Below are 27,130 nucleotides of genomic sequence, written 5' to 3'. Positions count from 1 at the left end.
CTTTACTAGAACAGCTTACATCTGGTGAGGTATCTGTAACACCAGCAAACAGCCACATCTGCGTATCCCAGGTCTTTGGGAAGGGCTGTGTAAAGGTAAAGGTAAAGGTTCCCCTCGCAAATACATGCTAGTCGTTCCCGACTCTAGGGGGCGGTGCTCATCTCCGTGTCAAAGCCGAAGAGCCACCACTGTCAGAAGACGTCTCCGTGGTCATGTGGCCAGCATGACTCAATGCCAAAGGTGCACGGAACACCGTTACCTTCCCACCAAAGGTGGTCCCTATTTTTTTCTACTTGCCATTTTTATGTGCTTTCGAACTGCTAGGTTGGCAGAAGCTGGGACAAATCACGGGAGCTCAACCCGTTATGCTGCACTAGGGATTCGAACCGCTGAACTGCCGACCTTTCGATCAACAAGCTCAGCATCTTAGCCACTGTATAGATGGATATAAATGTCAAATCCAGGCTGAACATCTGGCGGTGTGTGACAAACCATGATGCTTAGCAATTTTGGGTTCTCCCAAAATTGGTTTACTTGGGAGGGGTGCCTCCAGGTGGCTACCTCATTGGAGATGGAAACCATCTTTGAAATTCCCTGCGCTGATCAGTCTTTCTCAAACTTGGTAACTTTTTATGTGCATGGACTTCAACTCCCAGAATTCCCCAGCCAGCCCATCTTCAAAGTTGCCTGGTTTTGGAAAAACTCCAGGATGGGAAAAGGATGGAAGTTTTTCGATGCAGTGTTTTTTTTTTGGAGTTTGGAATTACAAATTGTCAGTTGGCGTGAGGCGTGAGGCACTCCACTACACAATTGTGTAAGCCGAACAATGGCTTTTACTAGTGGTCTCCCATCCAAGTACTAACCCAGTTTGATCCTGCATAGCTTTCTGAGATGAAGTCGCATGATGTTACTCTAGCACAGTATTTCCCCATCTCTGCAACTTTAAGATTGGGCAGACTCCAAGTCCCAGAATTCCCCAGCCAGCGTGAGGAATTCTGGGAGTTGAAGTCCACCCATCTTTAAAATTGCCAAGGTTGAAAAACATTGCTTTTCTAGGCTAGAAATGTGAAATCATTTCTTCTCAAGACATTTCCTTCCAAACAATCAATCCACCACTATTTTTAATCCTGCTGTAAAAAGTTTGATTCCAATGGGTTTATTTTTTTAAAATGATTTTTAGCCAGAGTAAAGATTTTGCTTTGATGCTGCTTGGCTTGAAATCACCAGAATTTTATTTCTCGTTCTCGAGAAGCGAGTTAAGATTTTCTATTCTTCCCCAATCTTCTGAGATTGTCATCCTTTACCATCAACACGCATACTATGCCACACATAATCACAATCTTATCGTATTATGCAAATCTAGTGTGAATTGTTTATGGGGGATAATAGCAATTCTGACAATTGATTGAATAAACCATGAATCAAAATAACCATGGGTTTATATGCTGTAAAAACAACCATAGAGTTAGTATGGGAAATAATGGGGATGTTAAGGCAACATGATTATGGAGTAAAATAATCATAATTTACTCAATTACTCTGGTTTTCTGGATCCACAGAACATACCGGACAATTGATCAACCACAGAAGCTGGCTTGCTGTGCAACCCAGGCTGCAAATGTGGTTGACTACCTTGTGGCTGACTTAACTGTGTGAATAGCGCCAAGATAGCTTGCCTTATGATAGGGACACGGTGGCTCAGTGGCTAAGACACTGAGCTTGTTGATCGAAAGGTCGGCACATCAGCGGTTCGAATCCCTAGCGCCGCATAACGGGGTGAGCTTCCGTTACTTGTCCCAGCTTCTGCCAACCTAGCAGTTCGAAAGCATGTAAAAAATGCAAGTAGGAAAAACAGAGACCACCTTTGGTGGGAAGGTAACAGCTTTCCGTGCGCCTTTGGCGTTTAGTCATTCCGGCTACATGACCACGGAGACGTCTTCAGACAGCGCTGGCTCTTTGGCTTTGAAACGGAGATGAACACCGCCCCCTAGAGTCGGGAACGACTAGCATATATGTGCAAGGGGAACCTTTACCTTTACCTTTTAGCCTGGCTTATGGGTCTCACACATTAAGAGATAATGTGATGTCATTGAACAAAAATTTTTTTTTTCTAAAGAGTTCAACCAAGGACAGAATCTTCTTTTATCACCAGAGATATGTGTCTTGTTGGATTGTCAAAACAATGCTGACCAGCTTAATAAAAATTATATATATTTACAATTCACATTTTTGGTGCACCTTTCAGATAATTGCTTTGGGAGAACCGTCCTTAAAATTCAGAATGGGGTGGGGTGGGGGGTCGTTCAGCTTCATGATGCTTTGCTCGTTACTATCAATGTTAGTCCATACTAATTAGCTCAAACTAATAAAAGACGAGGGAAATGTGAGTTTCTTTCCCATATTTGAAGAACACAATATGCTGTGAAGATGCTATACTAGAACTGGAGAGGACCAGATTCAAATGCACCTGCAATTTTGGGAACTCGAGGTGTTTTCCATTGGACCAGTCGCTATTTTGGAACCTGGTTAACTTCACAGGGCTGTTATGACGATGAACGATTTGAGGGCATTTTGATCTCCTGAAAGGTGACATACACATTTAATGAACATATATTAGTCTCCTTTTCCTTTAAAAAAACAACAGATGTTGGCTTTTAGAATGAATAGGTGGCTGCAAATCCAAAGAAAGTTAAATCCTAGTACGCAATCACAAAAGGAGAAAAAACAAAGATAAATCAAGAAATCACTGCTGAATGCAGTACTTCGTGATTAATTCCTGAATACGAAGTGATAAAGTGATAGCGATAGAGACAACGTAAGTCAATTTTTTAAAAAAATAAAAACTATAAAAAACAATAAAACTATTGTAACGCTCTCTACATGGGGCTCCCCTTGGGGTGCACCCGGAGGCTCCAATTGATGCAGAATGCGGCCGCACAGGGGATTATGGGAGCGACGAGGCGCTCCCACGTGACTCCTCTCCTGCGCGAGCTGCATTGGCTTCCGGTGGACTTCCGGGGGCACTTCAAGGTGTTGGTGATCACCTTTAAAGCGCTCCATGGCTTAGGGCCGGGGTACTTATGGAACAGTCTTCTGCCACCAATTGCCTCCCACCGGCCAATTCGCTCCCAGAGAGGGCCTCCTCAGGGTGCCGTCGGCCAGACAATGTCAGCTGGCGACCCCCAGGGGGAGAGCCTTCTCTGTGGTGGCACCTACCCTCTGGAACAATCTACCCCCAGAGATACAAGTGATCCCAGACCTCCGGACTTTTTGTCGGGCCCTTAAAACCTGTTTTTTTTCAGTTAGCTGGGCTGTCCTGATTTTATGGTGGGTTTTTAAAATTTGAAATTGGTTTTGAATTGAAATGTTTTAAATTATGGGCCAAACTTTAATTATTTTAAATCTATTTTAACTTTTGTGTACAAATGTTTTACTTTGGCTGTTCACCGCCCTGAGTCCGAAAGGAGAAGGGCGGTATAGAAATCTGAAAAATAAATAAAAAAATAAATAAAAAAGACTTTTGGGTTTTTTTTTACTATTTCTAATCTACAGCAAGAAAAATCCTCTTATTCTTTAGGAATTCTCTTGCACCTTCAAACTATAGGGCTTCGGAGGCTATGATGAACAGCAAAGTCTAATAATAGAGAGGGCTTGGAGGAGACCTGATAGCATCTTTTGATATTTGAAGGGCTGTCACAGGGAAGAGGAGGACGGATTGATTCTCCAAAGCACCTGAGGGTAGGACAAGAAGCAATATGTGGAAGCTGGTCAGAGGAAGCTCCAACCTGGACATAAGGAGAGATTTCTTGACAGTGAGAACAATTAACCTCCTGGAGTTGTGGGTTCTCCCATCGCTGGGGGTTTTCAAGAAAAGCCTGGATAACCATTTGTCTGAGATGGTATAAAGTCCCCTACCTTGGGCAGGAGGTTGGACTAGAAGACCTCTAAGGTCCCTTTCCAGTCCTACAATTCAATTATTTCAGGGGCTCCAAGAATATAAGGACTTACCTTTTACACCAAGGTGGATCACTGGCCTATCCAGAATCTAGTTTTCAATCGAGTTCATTAGCTACTCTGGTGTCCCCCTATCTCACACACAACCAAGTGCTACCACATCTGAACAGGTTCACACAAAACACCACACCGTGATTCAGGGCTAACTGAACAAGCTGTGTTTCCTGTCTTCGGTACCCTGTTTCCCCGAAAATAAGACATCCCCCGATAATAAGCCCAATCGGGCTTTTGAGCGCATGAGCTAAAATAAGCCCCCCCCCCAAAAAATATTTAAACGCAGAGCTGGAAATCAGGTAAGACGACAAGAGGACCCCCATCTTGCTCACGTGCCCCAAAATAATAAGACCTCCCTGAAAATAAGGCTAAGCGCTTATTTCGGGGTTCAAAAAAATAAATAAAAATAAGACAGGGTCTTATTTTCGGGGAAACACTGCATTTTCAATGTCTTCTATCACTTCTGATTTGGCAACAAATTGCACTTTCTCTACTGGTTTAACGGCAAACCACAGTTATCAAGGAAATCGTGGTTTGCCATTAAATCAGACACTCAGAGAGGGAATCAAAGCACAGGATGCGAAATAACCCCCCCCCCAAAGATATCCAGATTTACCATCAGCAAATAGGAAGAGGGTTGTGGAAATAGCCAAGAGACAAAGGCTGAAATCTTAAAACAAATAAAATAAAATAAAATAAACCAGGCATCTTTAAGGAATTTTATACTACAATAAAAATACAAATAAAAGTCTGTCCATCACAAGGAATCAGTAAAGGCCGTTCAAGGATTAGTTCCAGTTTGTTAGAAAAGACGTCACGTCGCCTCTTTCCTCTTCTCTCCACATGCAGCTGAAAACTTGTGAGATCGCCAGAGGGTCACGTGTCCCGGTTTGACAAAAGAAAATCAGACTTGTTCCGCCAGGTCCAAGACTCGGAATTTATCCAGGTTGTAGAAACAGGCCTTCACCACTCGTCCTCCAAAGTATCTTCCATTCAGGTCAACCACCGCTGAAACCCAGGGAAAATAGGAACATTAGCCAGATTCCCAGATAAGAAATGAGAAGATAGGACCCCACTGAGTTACAGTTTTTAAATTACGGTAAGCAGAATACCCAACTGGGTCAAAATAGGGTAACATGCAGCTTTCAGATGGGTAGACTTCAACTCCCAGAATTCCCCAGCAGGCCAATTTTTCTCACCCGTAGCCACTTAAAGACGGGTGGACTTCAACTCCCAGAATTCTCCAGCTGGCTGGGGAATTCCGGGAGTTAAAGTCCACCCATCTGAAAACTGTCAAGATTGAGAAACATTGGGAGGTGTTCTGACCTAAGTTTCCTGATATAGTAAAAAGCACACAATTAGTCCCAAAACTCCCCTTTATTTATTTTAACTTTCATTCACAGCACTTGCTGAATCACCAAGAGTTTATAAATAGGCCAACAGAAGTCTGCCACAGTCCTTCGGATAAGGCTGGTAAACACCCACCTTTATCTCCCTTGACACGCTGCCAAAGATCTAATTGGCAATTATCTTGGCAAGGCCAGACGGAAACAGAGAGTCAAAAACGGAGCTTCAAAGTACAAACTGACACCATCTACAATGTTGCTTCCTGCAAAGGCCCACGTGCCTTTGCTCTTCTTTTAAGCCTTATGGGAGGGGCCAAACATCTCCAAGCCTTACTCCTGAGTCATCCCTTTTGTTTTAACTGTTCTTGCCTTCTGGCAGCTCTGCGCACTAGCTGCGCACTAGGAAAAGGCTCCCCCTGTTCCTCTGCCTCTCTGATGTCTGACTCTGGAGGCTCCAGAATCCGCACATAACTCCCAGATGGCCCTGGCCCCATCTCTGCCTCTGATGCAGAGCCCTCGTCCGAGCCTTCCCCAGACTCCAGGACTGGCCCATGGTCCTCCCTAGCCTCCTCACTGTCCGACTCCACTGCCAGCTCCGCAGGCTGCTGGGGGACCACAACAGGGATGGGTGGGTGGGTGGGTGAAGAACAGAGCGTTCCTGCAGCTGCCACGAACTATGACAATATTTACAGGTAATCCTCAACTTACGACTGTTCGTTTAACAACAGTTCAAAGTTACGACGCCTCAGAAAAAGCAATTTACAACCTGTACTGGATTTGTGATTGCTATTCCACCTTGGTGGCCTTGGTCATCGCAATCCTGGGGCAATGGGCTCACGTTTTCGACTGACTGCAGTCTCCTGCAGTCACACGATCACAATGTGTGAGCCTTTTTTTTTTTTCCTGGTAAAAAACACCCTTTGGGGAATCGCTTAACCACTGCCATGAAAATTCTTGTAAAGTTAAAATCTGATTTGACTTAAAGACCGACACGATTTACGATGGACATTCTGGTTCCAATTGTGGTGATAAGTCAAGGACTCCCAGGGTATAAGGAAGGATGAAACATGAACATCTGGCTGATGGGATGGGATGGGAGAGACTAATATCGCGCAAGCCAGCTTATCAGAGCAAAAGATAAAAACTAGCTACAATTGGGGGTTTCCTATACAAAAGCGGTGGGTATACATCCATCTCCGCTCCCATTTGTGCAATCAAATACAGGTAGTCCTCTACTTACGACCGCAATTGAGCTGGAAATTTCTGCTGTTAAAAGTGAGACATTTGTTAAATGAGTTTTGCCCCATTTTACGACCTTTCTTGCCACAGTTGTTAAGTGAATCACAGTAGTTGGTAAGTTAGTAACTCAGTTGCTAAGTGAATCTGGATTTCCCATTGACTTTGCTCATCAGAAGGTCGCAAAAAGGGATCACGTGACCCCGGGACACTGCAATGGTCATAAGTGTGAATCAGTTGTCAAGCATCTGAATTGTGATCATGGGATCGTAACTGGAAAGGTTGTAACTGGGAAAAACGGCCATAAGTCATTTTTCCAGTGCTGTTGTAACTTTGAACAGTTCGCTAAATGAACCGTTATAAATCAAGGATTACCTGTACAGCTTCTGAAATTTACAGGAAGTAGTGATCATGTGGTTATTTACCTTTAATTGCAGATTCTACTCTTTCGAATTCCAAAAATATTCTCACAGCTTCATCATCAGGAGCACCAGGAATCTGAATCAAAAAACAGCAAAGATCAGGGCCTTTACAACACAGGTATAAATATAAATATAGTACGGTGCAGCTCTAGAGGAGAGCTTTTCAAATTTGGCTATTTTGAGGGGAATGAACTTCCAACACCCAGCATGCTGGCTGAAGAATTCTGGGAATTGAGGTTTACTCACCTTAAAGTTGCCACGTATGAAATACAATTCTCTAGACTTTTGAGAAAACAGCTTTTCTTTTGTGTGTTGTTCCTGAGGATCTAGGACAGTGATAGTGAACCTTTTCGGCACCAAGTGCCAAAAATGGAGTTTGCATGCATCTGGGCCATGACCAGGATGTGGAACTGCCCAGGTCGCATGTGTGCATCCAAAAATGAACTTCCGGTTTCAGCTACTGAACTTCCAGTTTCAGCCAGCTACTCTTCCGGGTTTCTGGCGCACAGGCGCGTGCGATGATCAGCTGGCCGGCGCACATGATCATACTGGAAAATGGAAGACCAGCTCTTCTAGTTTCCGGCACTGCCACATGCAAAAAGGCCAGCTGATCATCCCACGCGCATGTGCGCCAGAAACCCGGAAGAGGAACGGGCAACGGTGCGCGTGCCAGGCGACATGGCTCGGCGTGCCACTTCAGGCACGCGTGCCATAGGTTCACCATCATGGATCTAGGACAACTCATCACAGCCCACTCATTGCAGTCCATTTGCCACGGCCAATTCACTGCAGCCAACTGATCACAGCCAACTACCGTATTTCCCCTAGAATAAGTCCAGGTTTTATATTAATTTTTGCTCCAAACGACGCATTAGGGCTTCTTTTCCGGTTAGGTTTTATTTTCAGGGAAATACGGTAAATGTATCCCTCTGGCTGACGATCTTAACTGGGGCTTATTTTTGGGGATAGGTCTTATATTACGAGCATCCTGAAAAATCATGTTAAGTCTTATTTTCCGGCTGGCTCTTACTTTCGGGGAAATACGGTAGCCATGGGACAACTCGTCCCAAGAGTTACAGTAACATCGAAGAAATGGGGGAATAGAATCATTAAAGAGAGGATGCCAAAGGAGGGACAACATGAAATGTGAATGATAAAAATTTAAATTGTTTTTTAAAATTTATTTTAAATAATTAAATTGAATTGACTGTGGTGAATTGTCCCATTCTGCTTCCTGAGCAGTCATGATGGACAGTTATCCCTCATCAGGGGGATCATCAGTTGAGATAAAAGGCAGCAGGGTGATGCAAATACTGAAAATTGTAGAGGTAGGATTATCTTCAAGGCTACATCATTCAGATTGATTCTGACTATCTGCTGCTCTGCACAAGGTTGACAGTTCTGTTTCTCCTTGAACTGGATGCCAAGTTCATTCACCCCCTATATTATGTTTTCCAAGAGCGGCAGAAACGTGTCACGAGAGGTGGCCGTATAAATCTTCCAGATAAAACAACCAAATAAGGCAGTATGCAGGTGGGCTATCCTGGAATCTATTTCTAGGGATTTCCTCTTTCCATTCCGTATGTCCAATTTTTCTAAACCGCCATCAAAGAACTGCTTTTAAATATATTTTTGGCATGTATATATTTTAAATCTGGAATGGTGCAGTGGCCTAGAGGTGGTGCTCTCGCCTCACAATCAGGAGGCTGTGAGTTCAATCCTAGATAGGGACAGATATTTCTGGGCCCACTAAGAATATATCTGCTGGAAAAAAACTCTGCATTGGCGACAGGAAAGGCATCTGGCCAGTAAACACTCCATTCAGTTGCTCAGACTCCACGCCACAAGGGATTATGAGGATGACATTTTAAATCTGCTTTTAAAAATAAAATGTGGGAGAAAGGGATGCCAGTCAGTACCTCAAAAATCACACACTTCCCAACTTTGCCATATTTTTCACATTCTTCTTTCGTTTCGCCTTCAAGGTCTTCGTCCACCTCCCCAGCTCCAACCATATTCTGCAACAACGACAACAAAAGACTATGTTTGAAATGTGAATTTTGTTTCTTTACTCCCGGACTGAAAAAAAAGTTTTCCTTTAAATGTGGAGATTTTTTCCCCATTAATGTCTATTTACTAAATGTATTTCTATTCTGCTCAAATCAGAAAGACTCTTGGAAGCTTCAGAGAATAAATATACATATTTGCCATCATGGAATATCCGCAGTCACGTCCTTTTTATCTTTCTGATCGTTTTAATGTCACTTCGTCCAGCTAATCAAAACTAAAAATAACAGAATAACAAGAGTCGGAAGGGACCTTGGAGGTCTTCTAGTCCAACCCTCTGCTCAAGCAGGAAACCCTGTACCAGGGGTGTCAAACTCAAGGCCTGTGGCTGGATGTGGCCCGCAGGGTGCTTAGATCCAGCCCATGGGGCTGTCCTGGAAACAGCAAAGGACCGGCCCACAGTGCCCCTCCCAGTGAAAATGGAGCAGTGTGTGTGTGTGTGTGTGTGTGGCCCTCCCGTGTCGTTTTCGGTCACAACGGCCTCCTGCAGCCCTCTGCCGGTGAAAACCCAGGCTCCATTTTCGTTGGCAGAGGGCTAACAAAACAAGAGGAGAAATGTTTCCCTTTTTGCATTTGAGCATGCAAGAAGGGACAGGAAAGGAGAAAAGGAAAGAGGAAAGACAAAGAAAAAAGAAGGAAAGATGGGAAGAAAGCATGAAAGGAAAAAGAAGGAAAGAGGGGAAGGAAGAAGAAGAAAAGGAAGGAAGATTATGAGAGTGAGGGAGGGTCTCAGGGAAGTCCTGCCTTAGCACTTAGCCACCACAGGTGCCCCCCTGACATAAGTGATGTCGAGCTGGCCACGCCCACTATGGCCACTCCCTCTCAGCCCCCCCCAAATCCTCCGAGGTCAAACACAACCCTGATTCAGCCCTCAATGAAATTAAAGTTTGACACCCCTGCCCTATACCATTTCAGACAAATGACTGTCCAATCTCTTCTTTAAAAACTCCAGGCTTAATGCCAACCCAAACCTTGAAAATCACCAATTCAGGATGGCTGATGAATCAAACAGGGGAAACTTACCCGCAATAAGACAACTTTGGTTGGACATTTCAGTATTTCTGTTAAAGGGTTTGAATCCGATTTCTTTGATGCATCTCCTATCCCAAAGAGGAAAAAAAGAAAGCCGTAATGGTTTTACATTAAATGTAATATTATTTAAGATGCATGGACTTCAACTCCCATAATTCCCCTGCCAGCAGGCTGCTGGGGGAATTCTGGGAGTTGAAGTCCATACATCTTAAAAAGTCACTAAGATTGATAAATACTGTAGAGTACTAGATTGTCAAAGGCTGATCTGTGAGTCCAAAGAAATCTTGAGCACAAATTGCTAGATTCCTAGATTATTTATAAAGATGAAGACATTCTAAAACCAATTTTGTGCAGAACACATGTATACCAGTGCAACCAAAATAAGTACAGTCTTTGCTGTTCGTTTTATTAAAAAGGCTAAGTTTGCACAAATCTTGTTATATTTAACTACGATGGCAATTATTTTAAAAACTCATGTAACATCTTTTCAAAAATGAACTATCTGTATCAGGGTGGATTTGATTTAAATCGAGTTGATTTAAATCACAATTTAAATCACTAGTAAAAAGGCTTGATTTAAATCAACTCGATTTAAATCATAATTTCTAAAGAGCAACTGTCATCTCTGCTACTCCTTTGACCCACTATTGACTCACCGATAGTCCCAGTGTTGCAGAATATACAGCCTCATGCTACATAACTAAGCTCCATTTCATGCTGAATAAACTAAACTATTTATGTATCTTAAATAGAAAACTATCTTACGATAGATTTTTACCCCCAAAGTTTTTTATTAAAATAAATTCGATAAAAATCAAAAAAATCCGATTTAAAACAAAAAAATCTGATTTTTTTGATTTTTTTAAAAAAAAATCATTGATTTTTATCCACCATGATCTGTATTTTATCTGACATTTTCCTTTCCAGGGAGTTAATGTCAACACGTAACAGCATTTAATGCAGGGCAGAATACACATGAAAACAACCAGCTGTTTCTGGTAATCCCTGATGTCCTTCAGAGTTGGGAAAATATATGATTTGATACCTCAAGCTGAAATTGTATAACCCAATTAGCAGATGTTAGAGCTTAGCAGCACTGAAATAACCAGGGTTCCATAAAAGCAGGAATTGCGGAAAGAAATTGTTCATGGGATTAAAGGAAGGAGAGAATCGCCCCCAATTTTACTGCTGTTGTCCTCTTATCAGGCACTAAACTTTCTTTCTATACGATGAAGCTAGCAGCCTTCTGGATTGTCAAGCCAAAAGATTTACCGTATTTTTTGGAGTATAAGACACTTCGGAGTATAAGACGCGCATTAGTTTTTGGGGAGGAAAACAAGAAAAAAAAAATCTGCCTCTGCCTACCAGCATCCATCGGTATTCATCTGGCTAGCGTCCTTGCAAACAGCCTAGTTAGCTTCAGCACGTTATGGCAGCCTGATTTAGCATGAACAGCTGATTGGTGGTTGGATCGGCCTCCTGGAATACCACCAATCAGCTGTTCCAGGTTGCGGGGATCGCCAGAGCCCATCACTGCCTCCGCTCATCACGTTTTTGGACTTCACACGCTCCATTTTACACCCGTTCGAGGCTGCGGGGATCGCCACAGCACATCACCACCAATCACAACCTATGCATGTCGCATTTTCGGCTTACGCACGTCCTGTTTTCAGCCTCTGCACATCGCATTTTCAGCCGGTTCCAGGGGGGCGGAGATCGCCGCCGCCGCTCCCCGGCTGTGGCAATCCCCACAGCCTGGAACGGGTCTATAATGGGGTGTGCGGAGGCCGAAAATGCGATACACGGACACCGAAAATGGCTGAAGGGTGGCGGCCGGCAGGGCTTCAGCAACATTCAGTGTATAAGATGCATCACAATTTTCACCCACTCTTGGGGGGGGGAGTGCATCTTATTCTCCAAAAAGGACAGTACTGCTTCCAGAGTGACCAAAGAGAAAGGATAATCTCACTCAAGCACCGAACTTTCAATTAACACAATTTACAAAAAGGCTTCAGTAGATCAAGCTTGCTTAAACCTGTTATAAGTGGACGCAAAGCGAATTTAAAGCAAAGGAAAGCGATGGAGCCTTTAATTATGACATGGCCGAGATTGGTGCAGCGTTCTGCATCTTATCCCTATTAGCAACCACATTCCTTGGAGACATTGTAGTAAAAGGTCACCTTGGACACCCCCCCAAACTTCCTAAGGATTCCCTAGCTTACCTTTATCAGCAGCGTCTCCAACAATGATTTTGCCCCCCCTCTTGCTGGTTTTCTCTACCGAGAGTGCAGTACTCAGACCCTGTTCGTGCTTCCCCAGACCCTGGCCTTCTCTGAAGCCGTATTTCTGCATGATCTTGTGCGCCACCGTGCCTCTGGAGACAGAAGGGAGAATGAGCTGACCCATCAGGCGTGGGAAATCAAGTCATGTGGGCGCAATTGGATGGTTCTCTAAGAGCCTTGGTAGTACAGTGGTCTAAGGCACCCTGTTATTAAGCTGGTTATTAAGACCAGCTGCCTGCAATTACTGCAGGTTCGAATCTCGCCAAGGCTCAAGGTTGACTCAGCCTTCCATCCTTTCTAAGGTAGGTTAAATGAGGACCCAGTTTGTGGGGGCAATAAGCTGACTTTGTATAAATATACAAAAGGATGAAGGCTATTGCTGAGCACATTGTAAGCCGCCCTGAGTCTCTGGAGAAGGGCGCATATAAATCAAATTAAAAAAAAGAAAAAAAAGCAGCTAGTCCCCGACTTTCAACAGTTCATTTAGCGCAGGGGTCGACAACCTTAAAGAGCCACAAAGGTCTAACCGGAAGCCTCCCATTCAATTCTGAAGCCGACCGGAAGTCCAGTTCCGCCACCGTAGACTCTCCTCCTAGCGCGGTGTCCTTGTTCCTCTACCTGTCCTAACTGAAAGCCCTATCAATTGTGGAGCCGACCGGTGACAGGGAGCTGCAGCAGAGGGATGAAAGAGCCACATGCGGCTCCAGAGCCGCAGGTTGCTGACCTCTGATTTAGTGGATGGAAACTAATCAAGGAGAGAAAGCAACCTAGAACTAAGGAGAAGCTTCCTGACAGTGAGGACAATTAATCAAGGGAACAGCTTGCCTCCAGAAGTTGTGGGTGCTCCAACACTGGAGGTTTTTAAGAAGAGATTGGACAAATATGTGTTTGAAATTGTATACGGTCTCCTGCTTTGAGCAGAGGGTTGGACTAGAAGACCTCCAAGGTCCCTTCCAATTATGTTATTCTAGCGACTGTTCCAACTTACAGCGGCACTGAAAGAAGTAACTGTTTTTAAAACTGTTGCAGCCGCCCCATAGTCACGTGATCAAAATTCAGCTGCTTGGCAACTGACTCATATTTAGGAGGGTTGCAGGGTCCCTAGGTCGTGTGATCTCCTTTGGGGACCTTTTCCTTCTTTAAAAAGACTTTTAAAAAAAGGAAAACGAGGGTAAACCTTCATTTAAAATGCGACATCTCTTCTTCATTTTGTTGCTATTTTCACTTTTCTCCTCCACAATAGCCCGGATGCAATTTTCATCTCTGGGCTCAGCAGCCGCTGTGTCTGCCTCCTCCAGAATTAGCCATGATCTCAAGTGAAATGAGGGCAACGAGACGAAAGGAAAACATACCTGTGAGCTAACTGCAGCACCATATTTTAATGGCTTGAAAGCAGCACTAGCTGCATCAGCTATCTCGGTCAGTGGTGAAATTCATTTTTTTTTATTACCGGTTTTGTGGGCATGGTTTGGTGTGGCTTGGTGGGCATGGCAGGGAAAGGATACTGCAAAATCCCCATTCCCAACCACTCCTGGGGGAAGGATACTGCAAAATCCCCATTCCCAACCACTCCTGGGGGAAGGATACTGCAAAATCCCCATTCTGTCCCCACTCCTGGGGGAAGGATACTGCAAAATCTCCATTCCCTCCCCATTCCCGGGGGAAGGATACTGCAAAATCTCCATTCCCTCCCCACTCCAGGGGAAGGATACTGCAAAATCTCCATTCCCTCCCCACTCCAGGGGAAGGATACTGCAAAATCTCCATTCCCTGCCCACTCGTGGGGCAAGGATCCTGCAAAATCCCCATTCCCTCCCCACTCTGGGGCCAGCCAGAGATGGTATTTGCCGGTTCTCCGAACTGCTCAAAATTTCCGCTACCGGTTCTCCAGAACCTGTCAGAACTTGCTGGATTTCACCTCTGATCTTGGTCCAATCTCTTGCCCAAGACACTGCCTCAGATAGCAGCAGGCCAAGCCACTGTTAGCACTGTTTCCAAACTTTTTAACTTCACACAACCGCCGTGATGCGAACACATGTTGAGAATCCCAACCTCTCCTAAAATATTCTCAATGGCTAATGCTTTTCGCTACTGCCCCCTCGTGGACTTTTGCAGGAAGTCTGCCCAGCGCTCACCCCATGTTTGCAAGGAAGGAATTGCTGGGCCCGGTTGGGGAACGAGGTCTCTCGGGCTCATCGTACATCGGAGGAGGAATGGCAGCCTTGGATGATGAACCACGAGGCCTTGACTCTTCCTCGTAGGGGGATAAAGCTGTGGAAAAGAAGACGGGACATTTTACCATCCAGGCAAAAATCATTTTTGCATCTATTCCTATGCTTTACTTGACCTTGTAAATAGTAGGTTTACTTTAAGGGCCTCCATCACTGTCCTATTAATGAGACAGAATCCCTCTAATCAGTCACAGCATTTCTTTTTTTCTTTTTCGTTCTTACTTCTGTCCATCTGCCTTCCTTCTTTCTTCTTTCCTTTCCTTGTAAATAGTAGGTTTATTTTAAGGGCTTCCATCACTGTCCTATTAATGAGACAGAATCCCTTTATCTAATCAGTCACAGCTTCTTTCTTTCTTTTTCTTTTTCTTTCTTTTTTTCCTTCTTTCCTTCCCTTCCCTTTGTCTGTCTGTCTTGCTCTAATTTGTGGCTAACACACTCTTTGGAAGCTAACAAAGCATCTCTGAAGAGCTATAAAACAGAAAACAGCGGTTAAAATTGACTTCAGGATCCCACTACCTCATTCCTACAGCCCTCCATGTTCTTCCAATGATCAAATCTGTAAGTATGTTTCACGCTTGCTTTTTAGCCTGAGATTAAAGACAAAGATCCCTTTTCAGGCATTCCCACAGTCAAAGATCTCTATTTATGAAACATTGTAATTTGCTTATTCGCGCTGCTGAATACCAATAAATCAAGCCAGATGTCCAAAGCAATTGCATGATTTTGGAAGTAGATCCTTAAAATCAAAATGACGACGACAGATTGTTCTGGCTTAGCGACTGAACGGTTACAAGTCATAAAATTGCGTCTAGTCATGTAGGTGCCTCGATTTACGACCGTCATGATTTACGATGGAAATTCCAAGGTCCACTTATTTATTCATATTTGTTTGCTGCCTATCTCACTGTGAGGTGAGATATGGTCGTAAGTCGAGGACTATCTGCAATTTAAAGAAAAATTATCTACATGCGTACGTTCTTTGTCCTTCTCAACCAAAGAAGTAGGTGGCGCAATGGCAGCTCCTCCCATACCTGTATAAGAAAAAATAAAAATAAAATTATCTATGTAAGCTATTATATAATAAATGTATTCATCTTTAAAAGGCCACAATTCTTAGTTGTGGATTGTTGTTTTTTTTGCTGCAAAACTTGTTGCATTAGAAGTATAGACAGTTAGAATAATGAGAATTTCTTCCATAGACATTTAGATCACTCAAACATTAATGGCTCTATGATCAATTCCCAAGCAGGCCCCTAAGATGATTGACTATCATAGCTACTTCTCATGGTAGCCATAAATGGACCATTAAGCATTGGGCTGAAGAAGAACGGATTTGGAATGGATTAGCGATGTAAGAGAAGAGCAGGGAGAGCTGGTGGGGGCGGAGTTAAACAAGTCATTAGCTTAGAATCCTTGTGTTGCCACAAACAATCCAACTCCAGTCCTTCCTGAATTCTGCTAACCCTTATCTGGCACCAATTTAATGTGGAACTTTAACCTTAGATTCTTGTGTATAGACTGGAATAAAACGTCTATCCTACAACCATACCAACAGTCCTGAGTCTTTGCGCTTGACAATCCCTGATGTGAGCAGAGTAGGGAAGCCAGCTTTCTGGGTTTCTATTGTACCCATAAGCTGGTGCACCGCAGTGCTGCTGATTTAGTCAGACAAAACCTTTTCATAAATGAGAAGGCACCAAGTAAAAATTGGGTCAGGAAGGAGAGATTCCAGCTTGATGGTCCTGTTACTTCAAGTGGATGTAGATGGGTTAGATGTCTATAGTAAAGGGGGAGATCTCATCTACATCCACTTGAGACAACCTAGGACAGGGGTGTCAAACCATGGGGTGCTTAAATCTGGCCCGTGGGGCGAGGCTGGAAACAGCGAAGGATTGGCCCACGGTGCCTCTGGCAGCCAAAACTGGCCGTGGGGGGGGGGTCCACGCACCCCCCCATGTCCTGTTTTTGGCCTGGACAGCCTCCTGCAGCACCCTGCCAGCTAAAACAGGGTTCACCCCCCCCCCCACATCCCATTTTGGCCAGCAGGGTGCTGTCCCATCTCCCCGCTTGACCGGCCCATGGAAAACTACAATGCAGATCCGGACCTCAAAGAAATCCAGTTTGACACTCCTGACCTAGGAGGACAATTTTATGGTGGCCAAAAATAAAGAGGAGCCTGGTAGTATTTTTCTAACAAATTTTTATTAAAAGGCAGGCGTCTTCTGCAAAGTATGTTGCAGGTTACGAAAACCTTTTAAATAAAATTTATCGCTCACAGAAGGTGCTACCAGACACCCACAGATTATGTGAGATAAGAGGGTTTGATTCATGCAGGTATTTGGTAACTGAGAGAGCTTCTCACTTCGTTTCCGCCTCTCCCTCTCATAATCTTCATCTTCATCCGAATCTGGATCCGGCCGTCTGGAAAATCCACTTGCCTCGTGTCTGTCTTTGCGCCTCCTTGAAATGGAAACAGAAAATAAGATGACAATTGTCCCCAAAAGAAATCTGGATAGAACAAATCTGAACATGGGCTAAATTCTTAGGGAATTCTACTATTAATTCTTTTCGTTTCCACTATCTACTTTTAAACTGTTTATTCCAATGTGTTTCAAAAGATTCTGATAAACAGCAAAATGATAACCTATTTGCATTAGCCATTCATGAAAATCAAGTAAAATACACTTCCAGTTCATAAAAAGGATTTTATGTTCAAAATTTAATTCTGCTTATATGCGCGTATTGGCAATCCTTGGCTTACGACCTTAATTAAGCCTCAAATTTCCACGGCTAAACGAGACAGATGTTAAGTGAGTTTTGCCCCATTTTACGATCTGTCTTGCCCCAGTTGTTAAGTGAATCGCTGCCGTTAAGTGAGTCACACGACTGTCAAGTGAATCTGACTTCCCCACTGACTTTGCTCGTTAGAAAGTCGCAAAAGGGGATCGCCGCCATAAAGGTGAGTCAGTTGTTGCCAAGTGTTTAAACACTTTTAAAAAATAAATTTTATTTGTACATTTTTCTTTAACATTCATGAGTGCTTAATAAACAGTGTATTGTCTGGGTCAATTTACCTATACATACCCTGTTTCCCTGAAAATAAGACCTCCCCGGATAATAAACCCAATCGGGCTTTTGAGTGTATGCGCTAAAATAAGCCCCCCCTAAAAATATTTAAGCACAAGTGCAGCCGGTCCCCGCCATTTCCTCAGGTTAGGGTTAGGAAGACAGAGGTGGAAATCAGGTACGACGGCAATAGGAGTCCCATGTTGCTCCACGTGCACCAAAATAATAAGACCTCCCCCGAAAATAAGCACTTATTCCAGGGTTCAAAAAAATATAAGACAAGGTCTTATTTTCGGGGAAACATGGTAATATCAATAACAACAACAACAATATCCACTTGTATATAGTAGTATTCTTCCAACTTCTAATTTCTACCTCTACTATCTAACCATTTGTAAAACAAATCCCATGTTAAAAAGTATTCTGTATCCTCTTTATCCTTTATGTTTAATGTTAACGCATCCATTTCCGCAGTCTAATATTTTTTAAATTATGCTTTCAACTGTACGAGTTCCCTCATTTTTCCAATATTGTGCAAATACAATTCTTGCCGCTGTCAACACATGTTGACAGGACCAAGTGTCTAAATTTTGATGATCACGTGACCATGGGGATGACTCACTTCTCCCTTTCTTCAATCTCTTTCTGCCTCTCCAGCTCGCGCTGCCTTTGCCGTTCTTCTCGCTGGCGTTTTACGACTTTCTCGTAATCGTTTGGGAACATCGGATCGTACTCATCCGCTAAAGGGATCAAGACGTCTCCTGCTGAAAAGCCACTGGGGACAGGATCCTGGGATGAAACATGGAAAGACACAAGAACAAATCGTATCCAATGCAATTCTTCCCCAAAAAAGAAGAGATGTTCTGTTTATTTGCCAGAATAAGATGGAAGCTGTGCTCAAGTGAAAAGGCTGAAAATAAGTTAGCTTTTGCACCGATGTCAGAACTGTTTAGTTCAAACTAGCCATTTTATTTTATAATAATGTCAGGGGTTCCAAGTAATAGATCCATTGCAAGCAAGACACCGAGGCAGGTAGATTCCACAAAGAATAGCTTTATTGGAAATATCAAATTGGCACATATTGTTGTGGCCCACCAGTGGCCAGCTGAACTGGCAGCAGACTTGGACAGTGAGGAGGTTGGAGAGGAACATGGGCCAGTCCTGGAGTCTGTGGAAGGCTCTGATGAGTGCTCTGCGTCGAAGGCAGAGAGGGAGCCAGGGCCGTCTGACAGTTATCAGCTGCCTTCGGAATCGGAGATAAGTGGGGCTGAAGAACAGCTGGAGCCTGTTCCTGATGTGTGTATGTGCAGAGCTACCAGGAGAAGGGAAGTTAAGGAACAAGGGCCGATTCAGGAGTAAAGGCACTGGTGGACGGTGAATGGCCCCTCCCATAGGGAATAAAGAGGAGCGAAAGGGGAGGGGAGTTTGCAGGAGACAATTAGTTCATTTCACTAGTGTGAAGATCTGTTCGTGACTCTCAGAGACTCCTTGCCGAGTCTTTTCTTGTACAGCATTGACTTTGGAAGCTATCGGCCTGGCAGCTCTCCAAGCCTGATAAGGTCTGTGGTTGTGAATTCATCCTGGAAAGACTGTTTGCCGGGACTTTGCTGGATGTGAATGAGAGGAATTCACATTCGCTTAGTAAAAGGGGTTTTGTTGGGACAAGGAGTCTGCTGTGTGCTTTTGTGAAGCCTAGGTCAGAACACATACCTGGTGAAAACCAATTCTGGGAGGCCCCTTGGTTTTCACCTATTTAAAAGTAAAAATTCCTTCCCCTCAATCCAAACAATCAAGTCACATGGCCCAATCAAGGCAATGTCTGCAGGTCTGGTGACATCACTCCTCTTTCTTCCGACCAGGTGTGAGAACGTCCTTGGTTCCCAGGGGAAAGTATTTTGTTTCGACTACACAACTCTAATTCCCCCTCCCTATCCCTCGCTCCAGCGTGGCAACACTGAAGCTCCAAGATGGCTTCAGCCAGGTCAGCTTAAGGATTGACATCCTGCTTACAAGGAGACAGTTCCTCATCTTTCATGGCACTTGCTAGTTTATTTTTCGGGATTCATTTCAAAGTGCCCATATTTATTTATTAATTAAATGTATTAGCTTCCCACTTGCCGCATGGTAAATATGGGCAGTTTAAAATATTAAAAGGTAATATTGTATTAATTTATAATCATATAAATAAAATACTATAAAATCAAGCTAGCTAAAAAGATAGAGGGGAGGGAAGATGGTGGGAAGATGGGATCTGTTGTTAACCAATCAACCACCTCCAACACAAAGTGCCTTTGTTGAAGCTGCAAGTGAAAATGGCAGAGCCAGGCCTTTAAGCTCTTAGGGAAGGCCAGGATCAATAGCAACTAGACTTATATATCACTCCGTAGTGCTTTACAGCAGGGGTCTCCAACCCTCGGTCTGTGGATTGGCAGCGGGTTGCAGGCAGCACATGAAACCGTCCCCTCCGGTCCACAGAACCACCTCCGTTCATAAAACCGGTCCCTGGTGCCCAAAAGGTTGGGGGGCCACTGTTTTATAGCACTCTCTGAGCAGTTTATAATGTCACCATATTGCCCTCAACCATCTGGGCCCTCATTTTATTGACCTCGGAAGGAAAGAAGGCTGAGTCAACTTTGAGACAGTCAGGATCAAACTCCTGGCAGTATGCAAACGAGGATATGTGTGGACTTCAACTCTCAGAATTCTGTGTTGGCTGGGGAATTCTGGATGTTGGAAGTCGACACAGCTTGACATTGCAAGATTGAGAAACACTGCCCTAGCTGGTCCTGATGGGAGACATTTTGCTCCAGAGGAAGGTTGCCCTCAAAGGGCTGACAGCCTCTTGGTCAGAATACTGCTTGGCCCATTTAATAAGCCTCATCTCACCTTCAAGCCAGCCGCCACGTGGGGTGGGGTGTCCGCTATCTGGCGCTCATCCGAAGCACTGCCTCGTTTCAGGTCGATGACGGGAGCAAGGACTGTGCTTTGTTTAGACCGCTGGCTCTAGAATAGAATAGATAGAATAGAATTCTTTACTGGCCAAGGGTGATTGGACACATAAAGGAATTTGTCTTTGGTGCATAGGCTCTCAGTGTACATAGAAAGAAAAAAAAGAAAAAAAAATACATTCATCAAGAATCGTAAGTGATAGTCATAGGTTACTAATAAGCTATCAAATCATATTAGGAAACAAATAAAAACAATATAAATCATAAAGATTTATATTGTTTTATAGTGAAATGCCAAAAAATTCAAACGCACATTTCAGACGGCTTCCAAGAATTTTATTCCATGACCTATGTTTTGTTCCTCTCATCACAACCTGAGATTATAAAGGGCAGCAGAAAATAAATTTAACAGATAGATGGATATATAGATAGGAGGGGGAGGGGAGAGATCTTGCCATACACTAGATAGGTAGGTAGGTAGATACAATAAATAGATAGATGTAGATCGATCAATCGACAGATAGCAATAGCATTTAGAAATACCACTTAGACTTATATACCGCTTCACAATGTTTTACAGCACTTTCTGAGTAGTTTACAAATGTCAGATTATTGCCTCCAACAATCTGGGTCCTCATTTTACCGACCTCTGAAGGATATAAGGCTGAGTCAACCTTGACCTGGTCAGGATCGAACTCTTGGCTGTGGGCAGTCAGCCTGCAATACTGCATGATTGATTGATAGATAAAGATAGATAAAATAGATTGATAGCTTCAATTACAATTTCTATCTTCCCCATTCGGCACAGACATTGGAGATGGGAAGTGTGGTCCAAAGGCTCTATTACTGAAACATCAAGAGAATACATGCTTCTAAGCAATTACCACCAGAAAAAGGCAATTTGATTGCATGTATATTTAACTGCGTTGACAATGATACTTAAAGGCTTATCAATATATTTTAATTTAAAGATACATCAGTATAACACAGACTGCATGTATATTTCAGTACATGTACATGACAAGATAATCTCTTAAGAATCTCATTTAATCATCATTTCCTCTTAGGTAAGTGAAATCTTGTTCCAGCTACTATACAGCATATTCTATTTAGATATAGGAATTAATTCAATTATACTAACACAGAAAGACCAATGTTTACAGAAAATGGCTGTACATTTTTTTAAAAATACCCTCACAAACTTCTATAACAATTCGAATATATCGGAATTCCTGAGGAAAAACCTGCTCCAATGAAGGACTTTCCATTTCTTCCTTGTTCCGTTATTTTTAAATTTAAAATAAAACCACTCCCAGCATTGCTTACATAGATGGAAAAACTGCTCAAAACATACGCTTAACATTTTATACGATGCGGATGCTGCAAAATGACCTTGTGCTTCTCAAGACTGTCTTTCACATAATGAAAGTCAAATGAAGGTGATGAAATCTTCCAATTGTAGTACAAAGTGCTCCCCCAAGATATTATGATAACCTTATAATTATAATTCACAGGCTCTGGAGAACCAAGGGCTGATGCAAGAGAGCCCATTTAGCTATGAATGCTGAGAAAGGAGCAAACATTTTAGCTTCTGAAATATAATGCTCTAGGTATATTTTTAAAAACCCAGTGCTCAATCTGAGCTGTACAGCAACGGCCTGGTGTACAGGTAGTCCTCGACGTACGACCACAATTGAGCCCTAAATTTCTGTTGCTAAGTGAGACATTTGAGTTTGCCCCATTTTACGACCTTTCTTGCCACACAAGTGAATCACATCAATTGTTCAGTTCATAACACGATGGTTAAGTGAATCTGGCTTCCCCATTAACTTTGCTTGTTGGAAGGTTACAGGAACTGGGCATGGCTAGTCCAGTGAAGAGAAAGACCAGGGGAGACATGATAGCAGTCTTCCAATATTTGAGGGGCTGCCACAGAGAGGAGGGGGTCAAGCTATTCTCCAAGGTACCCAAAGGCCAGACAAGGAATAATGGATGGAAACTGACCATGGAGAGATTCAACCTGGAAATAAGGAGAAATTTCCTGACAGTGAGAACAATTAACCCATGGAACAGAAGTTGCCTTTGGAAGTTGTGGGAGCTTCATCACTGGAGACTTTCAAGAAGAGACTGGACTGCCATTTGTCAGAAATGGTGTAGGGTCTTCTGCTTGGGCGGGAGGGGTTGGACTAGATGACCTACAAGGTCTCTTCCAACTCTAATCTAATCTAATCATGTAGCAAAAGGGGATCACATACTGCAACCATAAATATGAACCAGTCGCCAAGCATCCCAATTTTGATCATGTGACCGTGGGGCTGCTGCAACGTGAAGAAGGGTCATCTGTCACTTTTTTTCAATGCCGTTGTTCGAGCGGTCACTAAATGAACCGTTGTAAATCGAGGACTATCTGTACTTATTTCAAGGAATGTAAGATTTAAAAAAAGATGCACTTTTAGAGATAAAGAGTCAGAATGAGATTTGACACAGGCGCTTAGCATGCTTTTAGAACAACAATGGACAACAATAAACATGCGTATAATGAAAAAGCTTATGTCAATATAGGCAGCCCTTGACTTACAACAGTTACTTAATGATCAAAGTCTGATGGATCCCCTAAAATAGGGGTGTCAAACTCAAGGCCCAGGGGCTGGATCCAGCCCAAGGGGTGCTTAGATCTGGCCCGTTGCGTTGCCCTGGAAACAGCAAAGGACTGGCTCGCGGTGTCTTTGCCGAGCTCCGTTTTTGCTGGCAGAGGGTTGCAAGAGGCCGTCACAGGCGGAAACGGAGCTCGGGAGCCCGTTTTTGCTGGCAGAGCGCTCCAGCCGCCACTGACACAAGTGACGTTGAGCTGGCCACGCCCACTCTGGCCACACCCCCCACCGCTCCAAGTCCAACCCAACCCTGATGCGGCCCTCAATGAAATTGAGTGCGACACCCCTGCCCGAAAAGGTATTTATGATCCTCTTCTGAAGTTCCAAGGGCTGCCTCCGCATTTCAGCCACATGGCAATAGGCCTGCATTTATGGCCATTTGCAAGGTTCTGCAGCCACATGACCATGATTTACACCTTTGTCCAAAATTGGTATTTACTTCTGGTTTTCAACAGAAGCAACACAGAGCAGACAATGGGCTTGCTTATCGATCGTTGCAAAAAAAGGTATATAATCAGGTCAGTCACATGGGTTTATAACTGTAAAGGTAAAGGTTCCCCTTGCACATATGTGCTCGTCGTTCCCGACTCTAGGGGGCGGTGCTCATCTCCATTTCAAAGCTGAAGAGCCAGCACTGCCCAAAGACGTCTCTGTGGTCATGTGGCTGGCATGACTCAACGGCGAAGGCGCACGGACCACTGTTATCTTCCCACCAAAAGTGGTCCCTATTTTTCTACTTGCATTTTTTATGTGCTTTCGAACTGCTAGCTTGGCAGAAGCTGGGACAAGTAACGGGAGCTCACCCCGTTACGCGGCACTAGAGATTCGAACTGCTGAACTGCCGACTTTTCGATTGACAAGCTCAGCATCTTAGCCACTGAGCCACTGCGTCCCATTTATAACCGTAACAGGCAGGCTATATTATGATCATTGAGGACCACCTGTATAGCTAGAGGAATGTCTTGGAATGTCTATTTTTTGTCAATGAGGTAACATCGATGAGAAGTATTATCAATTTAATTTGTGTCTCACTTTTATTATTTTTTACAAATAACTCATGGCAGCGAACATATCAAACACATATTCCTCCTCCTAATTTCCCTATAACAACCCTGTGAAGTGGGTTGGGTTGGGCTGGGCTGAGAGAGCTATTGGCCCAAAGTTGCCCATCTGGCTTTCAGACTACAAATCACAATCTCCTGGGGATTGGCCCAAAGCCACCCAGCCGGCTTTCATGCCTTAGGTGGGACTAGAACTCACCGTCTCCTGGTAATTGGCCCAAAGTTACCCAGTTGGTTTTCATGCTAAGGCAGAACTTGAACTCACCGTCTCCTGGTGATTGGCCCAAAGTCACCCAGCCGGCTTTCATGCCTATGGTGGGACTAGAACTCACTGTCTCCTAGTGACTGGCCCAAAGTCACCGAGTTGATTTTCATGCCTAAAGCAGGACTTGAACTCACAGTCACCTGCTTTCAAGCTTGGTGCCTTAATCGAACCTCTTTGCTAAATGAGGCATTTTACTTAGCAGCGATGCTCCCTGGGCAAGTTGACAATTAAAAAAAAAAAAAAAAAAGCATTTTCCCACGGACTTTTACTGTACCTTTGCTTGAGTCAGAGCTGCTTTTTTCACTTGCAGCTGAGATTGCAGAAGCTTGAAATTTTTGGACCAGCCTTCTGTTTTGGAATCACTGGTTTCTACTCCCAGATCATCATAGAGGGACATTTTTTTTCCTGGTTCAAAACAAGGAAAGAGAAAAAAAATGTGGTTTTGTTTTGTACAAAACATTTTTTTCTTCACATTTTTATTTAAATATTCTACTTAACAGGTTTTACAGAAAAGAAATAGAAAAATACATTAAAAAGAAAACAAAAAAGGGGGATAGTATCGGTTTACATACATAACTTAATATATTATTTTTATTTATTTTATCTATTTATTTCCTGCTTTTATTATTTCTATAAATAACATTCCTTTCTCCTATTTTCCCCATAAGAAGCCTGTGAGGTGAATTCGCTTGCTTAATTAAGCATCATGTACATTTCTAAATCTATGTCAGAACACTACAAGACATCTCAAAATCTATGCCACAGAAAAGATGTCATTTTCTCATTAGCAAAACATCAGTAGCACTAAACTGTATTCTTACTTGACCTATCATAATTAATTCATCTATATCACATAGAATGTGGCATAGAATTGACATTTATACATTTCTTTATTTACATATAATTAAAAACATTCAAAATAGGCATGGGTTAGATAAGCATGGGCATGGGCAAAAAAATAAAGAAAAAATTTCCCACCCCAAATTGCAATAAATACAAAATACAATACAAAAAGGAAATATTATCTTCATACCTAACTACCTATTTGACAAATTGGCCATCCAGACAACACAACCATGCACATACCATTCAAAAGAGACAATGAACAAGCCAAAAAAGGAACAAAAAGACCAAAACACCTCCACAACAATCAACACCCAGATGAGCAGATATTAACACCAAGGTTAATATTAGACTAACAGCCAAAAAATTCCCATCAACACTAACAGGGCAAGCTCCTAGAATATAAAATGACAACAATTTAAAAGTGGAATTAAAATCAAATTAAATAGTTTTTGGCCCAGACAAATTAAAACCCCAATCAATTTAAATCCTATTTTAAAATTTGAATATATAAAAATACTGTTAACGTCTCCTGCGTCATCAGGGGGTTGGGCTAGATGACCTCCGAGGCCCCTTCCAACTCTGTTACTGTTACTTCGAGCCCAAAAGTTAGGAATTCATCTGCTCATAGTGACAGGAGAAAGGAAAAATAGCTGCTGCTTTGAATTTTCATTTTATTTGTGTGTGTGTGTCTTTCATTTGGCCAGCAATGCCAGGAAAATACATAAATAAATATATAAATTTATCAAAATTTAAAAATAAATGTACTGGAAATACCCGATTTTTCCCCCCTTTTTTTTAAAAAAGTCCAGATTCCTAAAAAAAAAAAACAGACCTTCAAAGTCACTCAACCCCGTTGTCGCAAACCGAGGATGTGGGGGAGGGGGGGCTGTCACGGAGGGCCCTCTGCATATGCTCAGGAACCCGTTGGATCGCCGGGAGGACCAAAGTGGGGAGCCAAAAACAAAAAAAAAACCCGGGTCTTACTTCTGAGGAGGGAGAGATTCCCGTCACGAGGGGCTGAAAGAAACCCCCGAATAATCTTTCCCTCAGTACGGTGCCCTCGGCTCTTCTTTTCCCTCTTCAACATTCAGGGCGACTCTCCTAACAGCCGGGCTCTGTTAAAACGGCCTCCAGCCTTTCCCCCCTCACAACGAAGTTTTTTTTTTTTTTCTTCTTCTCCTTACCCTTCCGTCGAGGCCGCAAGCCGGGGCCTCGCGTAGCACCCGAGGCCGAGAAGAGCGCCTCTTCGTCGGCCGAGCGAAGCTCCCGCGTCACAGCTGACGGGAACCAATCAGGCTGCTCTTCCTTCTCAGCGCGCGGCCGGGAAGCGGCTTCGCTCTTGTTGGCCGGCGTTGCCGCCGCCGCCGCTACAGGCCGTTTGTGCGCAAACTCCGTAGTGGCGGCGGGGGGTGGAGCCTGATTCCCCTTGAAGGAGGGGCGGGAGCTACTCCGACTCCGTCCGCAGCAGCCAATGAGCACAGGGCGGAGGAAAAGAAGTTCCGTAACGCTCTCATCGCAAACGGCTGGCTTTATGGTTGGTGTTACGCAAACGGCGTAACGGAGGAAAAGCAGCGGAGAATGAATTTATTCTGCCATGTGCTTGTGTGTGCAAGCGACAGGGCCCTCCTTCTTAACAGCATTATGGGCCCCGGGCAAAATAGTGTAGTGG

At 43.5% G+C, this 27,130-nt stretch overlaps 1 protein-coding gene across 3 annotated transcripts; it reads right to left on the bottom strand.

Moving 5' to 3' along the window:
* Positions 1-4,713: 4,713 nt before the first annotated feature.
* RBM17 (RNA binding motif protein 17) lies at positions 4,714-26,873 on the bottom strand. 3 transcript variants are annotated; one of them, XM_034436634.3, is made up of 12 exons: positions 26,646-26,873; positions 24,890-25,020; positions 20,577-20,693; positions 18,313-18,479; positions 16,987-17,084; positions 15,599-15,655; positions 14,529-14,664; positions 12,334-12,485; positions 10,103-10,179; positions 8,932-9,030; positions 7,016-7,088; positions 4,714-5,016 (listed from the first exon to the last, which is right to left on the bottom strand). In XM_034436634.3, the coding sequence occupies exons 2-12, from the start codon at positions 25,010-25,012 to the stop codon at positions 4,913-4,915; spliced, it is 1,203 nt and encodes a 400-aa protein (XP_034292525.1). In that variant the 5' UTR covers positions 25,013-25,020; positions 26,646-26,873; the 3' UTR covers positions 4,714-4,912. The 3 variants fall into 3 exon arrangements, with proteins under 3 accessions (XP_034292525.1, XP_034292524.2, XP_034292526.1); XM_034436633.3 differs by having other exon boundaries at positions 26,446-26,854; XM_034436635.2 differs by having other exon boundaries at positions 26,294-26,845.
* Between the last annotated feature and the right edge of the window lie 257 nt (positions 26,874-27,130).

Source organism: Pantherophis guttatus, chromosome 7 (assembly GCF_059756535.1).
Source record: "Pantherophis guttatus breed Tessera chromosome 7, ASM5975653v1, whole genome shotgun sequence".
In the NCBI taxonomy this organism is placed as follows: domain Eukaryota; kingdom Metazoa; phylum Chordata; class Lepidosauria; order Squamata; family Colubridae; genus Pantherophis; species Pantherophis guttatus.
Note: the sequence above shows the minus strand (reverse complement) of the source record. Positions and strands in the feature narration are given on the sequence as shown.

What these genes read in the sequence shown, in the direction of transcription:
- RBM17 (XM_034436633.3), bottom strand. Translation starts at nt 26,548, where the DNA reads ATGTTGAAGAGGGAAAAGAAGAGCCGAGGGCACCGTACTGAGGGAAAG. An exon ending in GGTTGAGAAGGACAAAGAAC is followed by an intron (nt 14,665 to 15,598) that starts GTACGCATGTAG and finishes TCTTTTCCACAG; the next exon opens with CTTTATCCCCCTACGAGGAA. An exon ending in TCCTTCCTTGCAAACATGGG is followed by an intron (nt 12,486 to 14,528) that starts GTGAGCGCTGGG and finishes TTCTGTCTCCAG; the next exon opens with AGGCACGGTGGCGCACAAGA.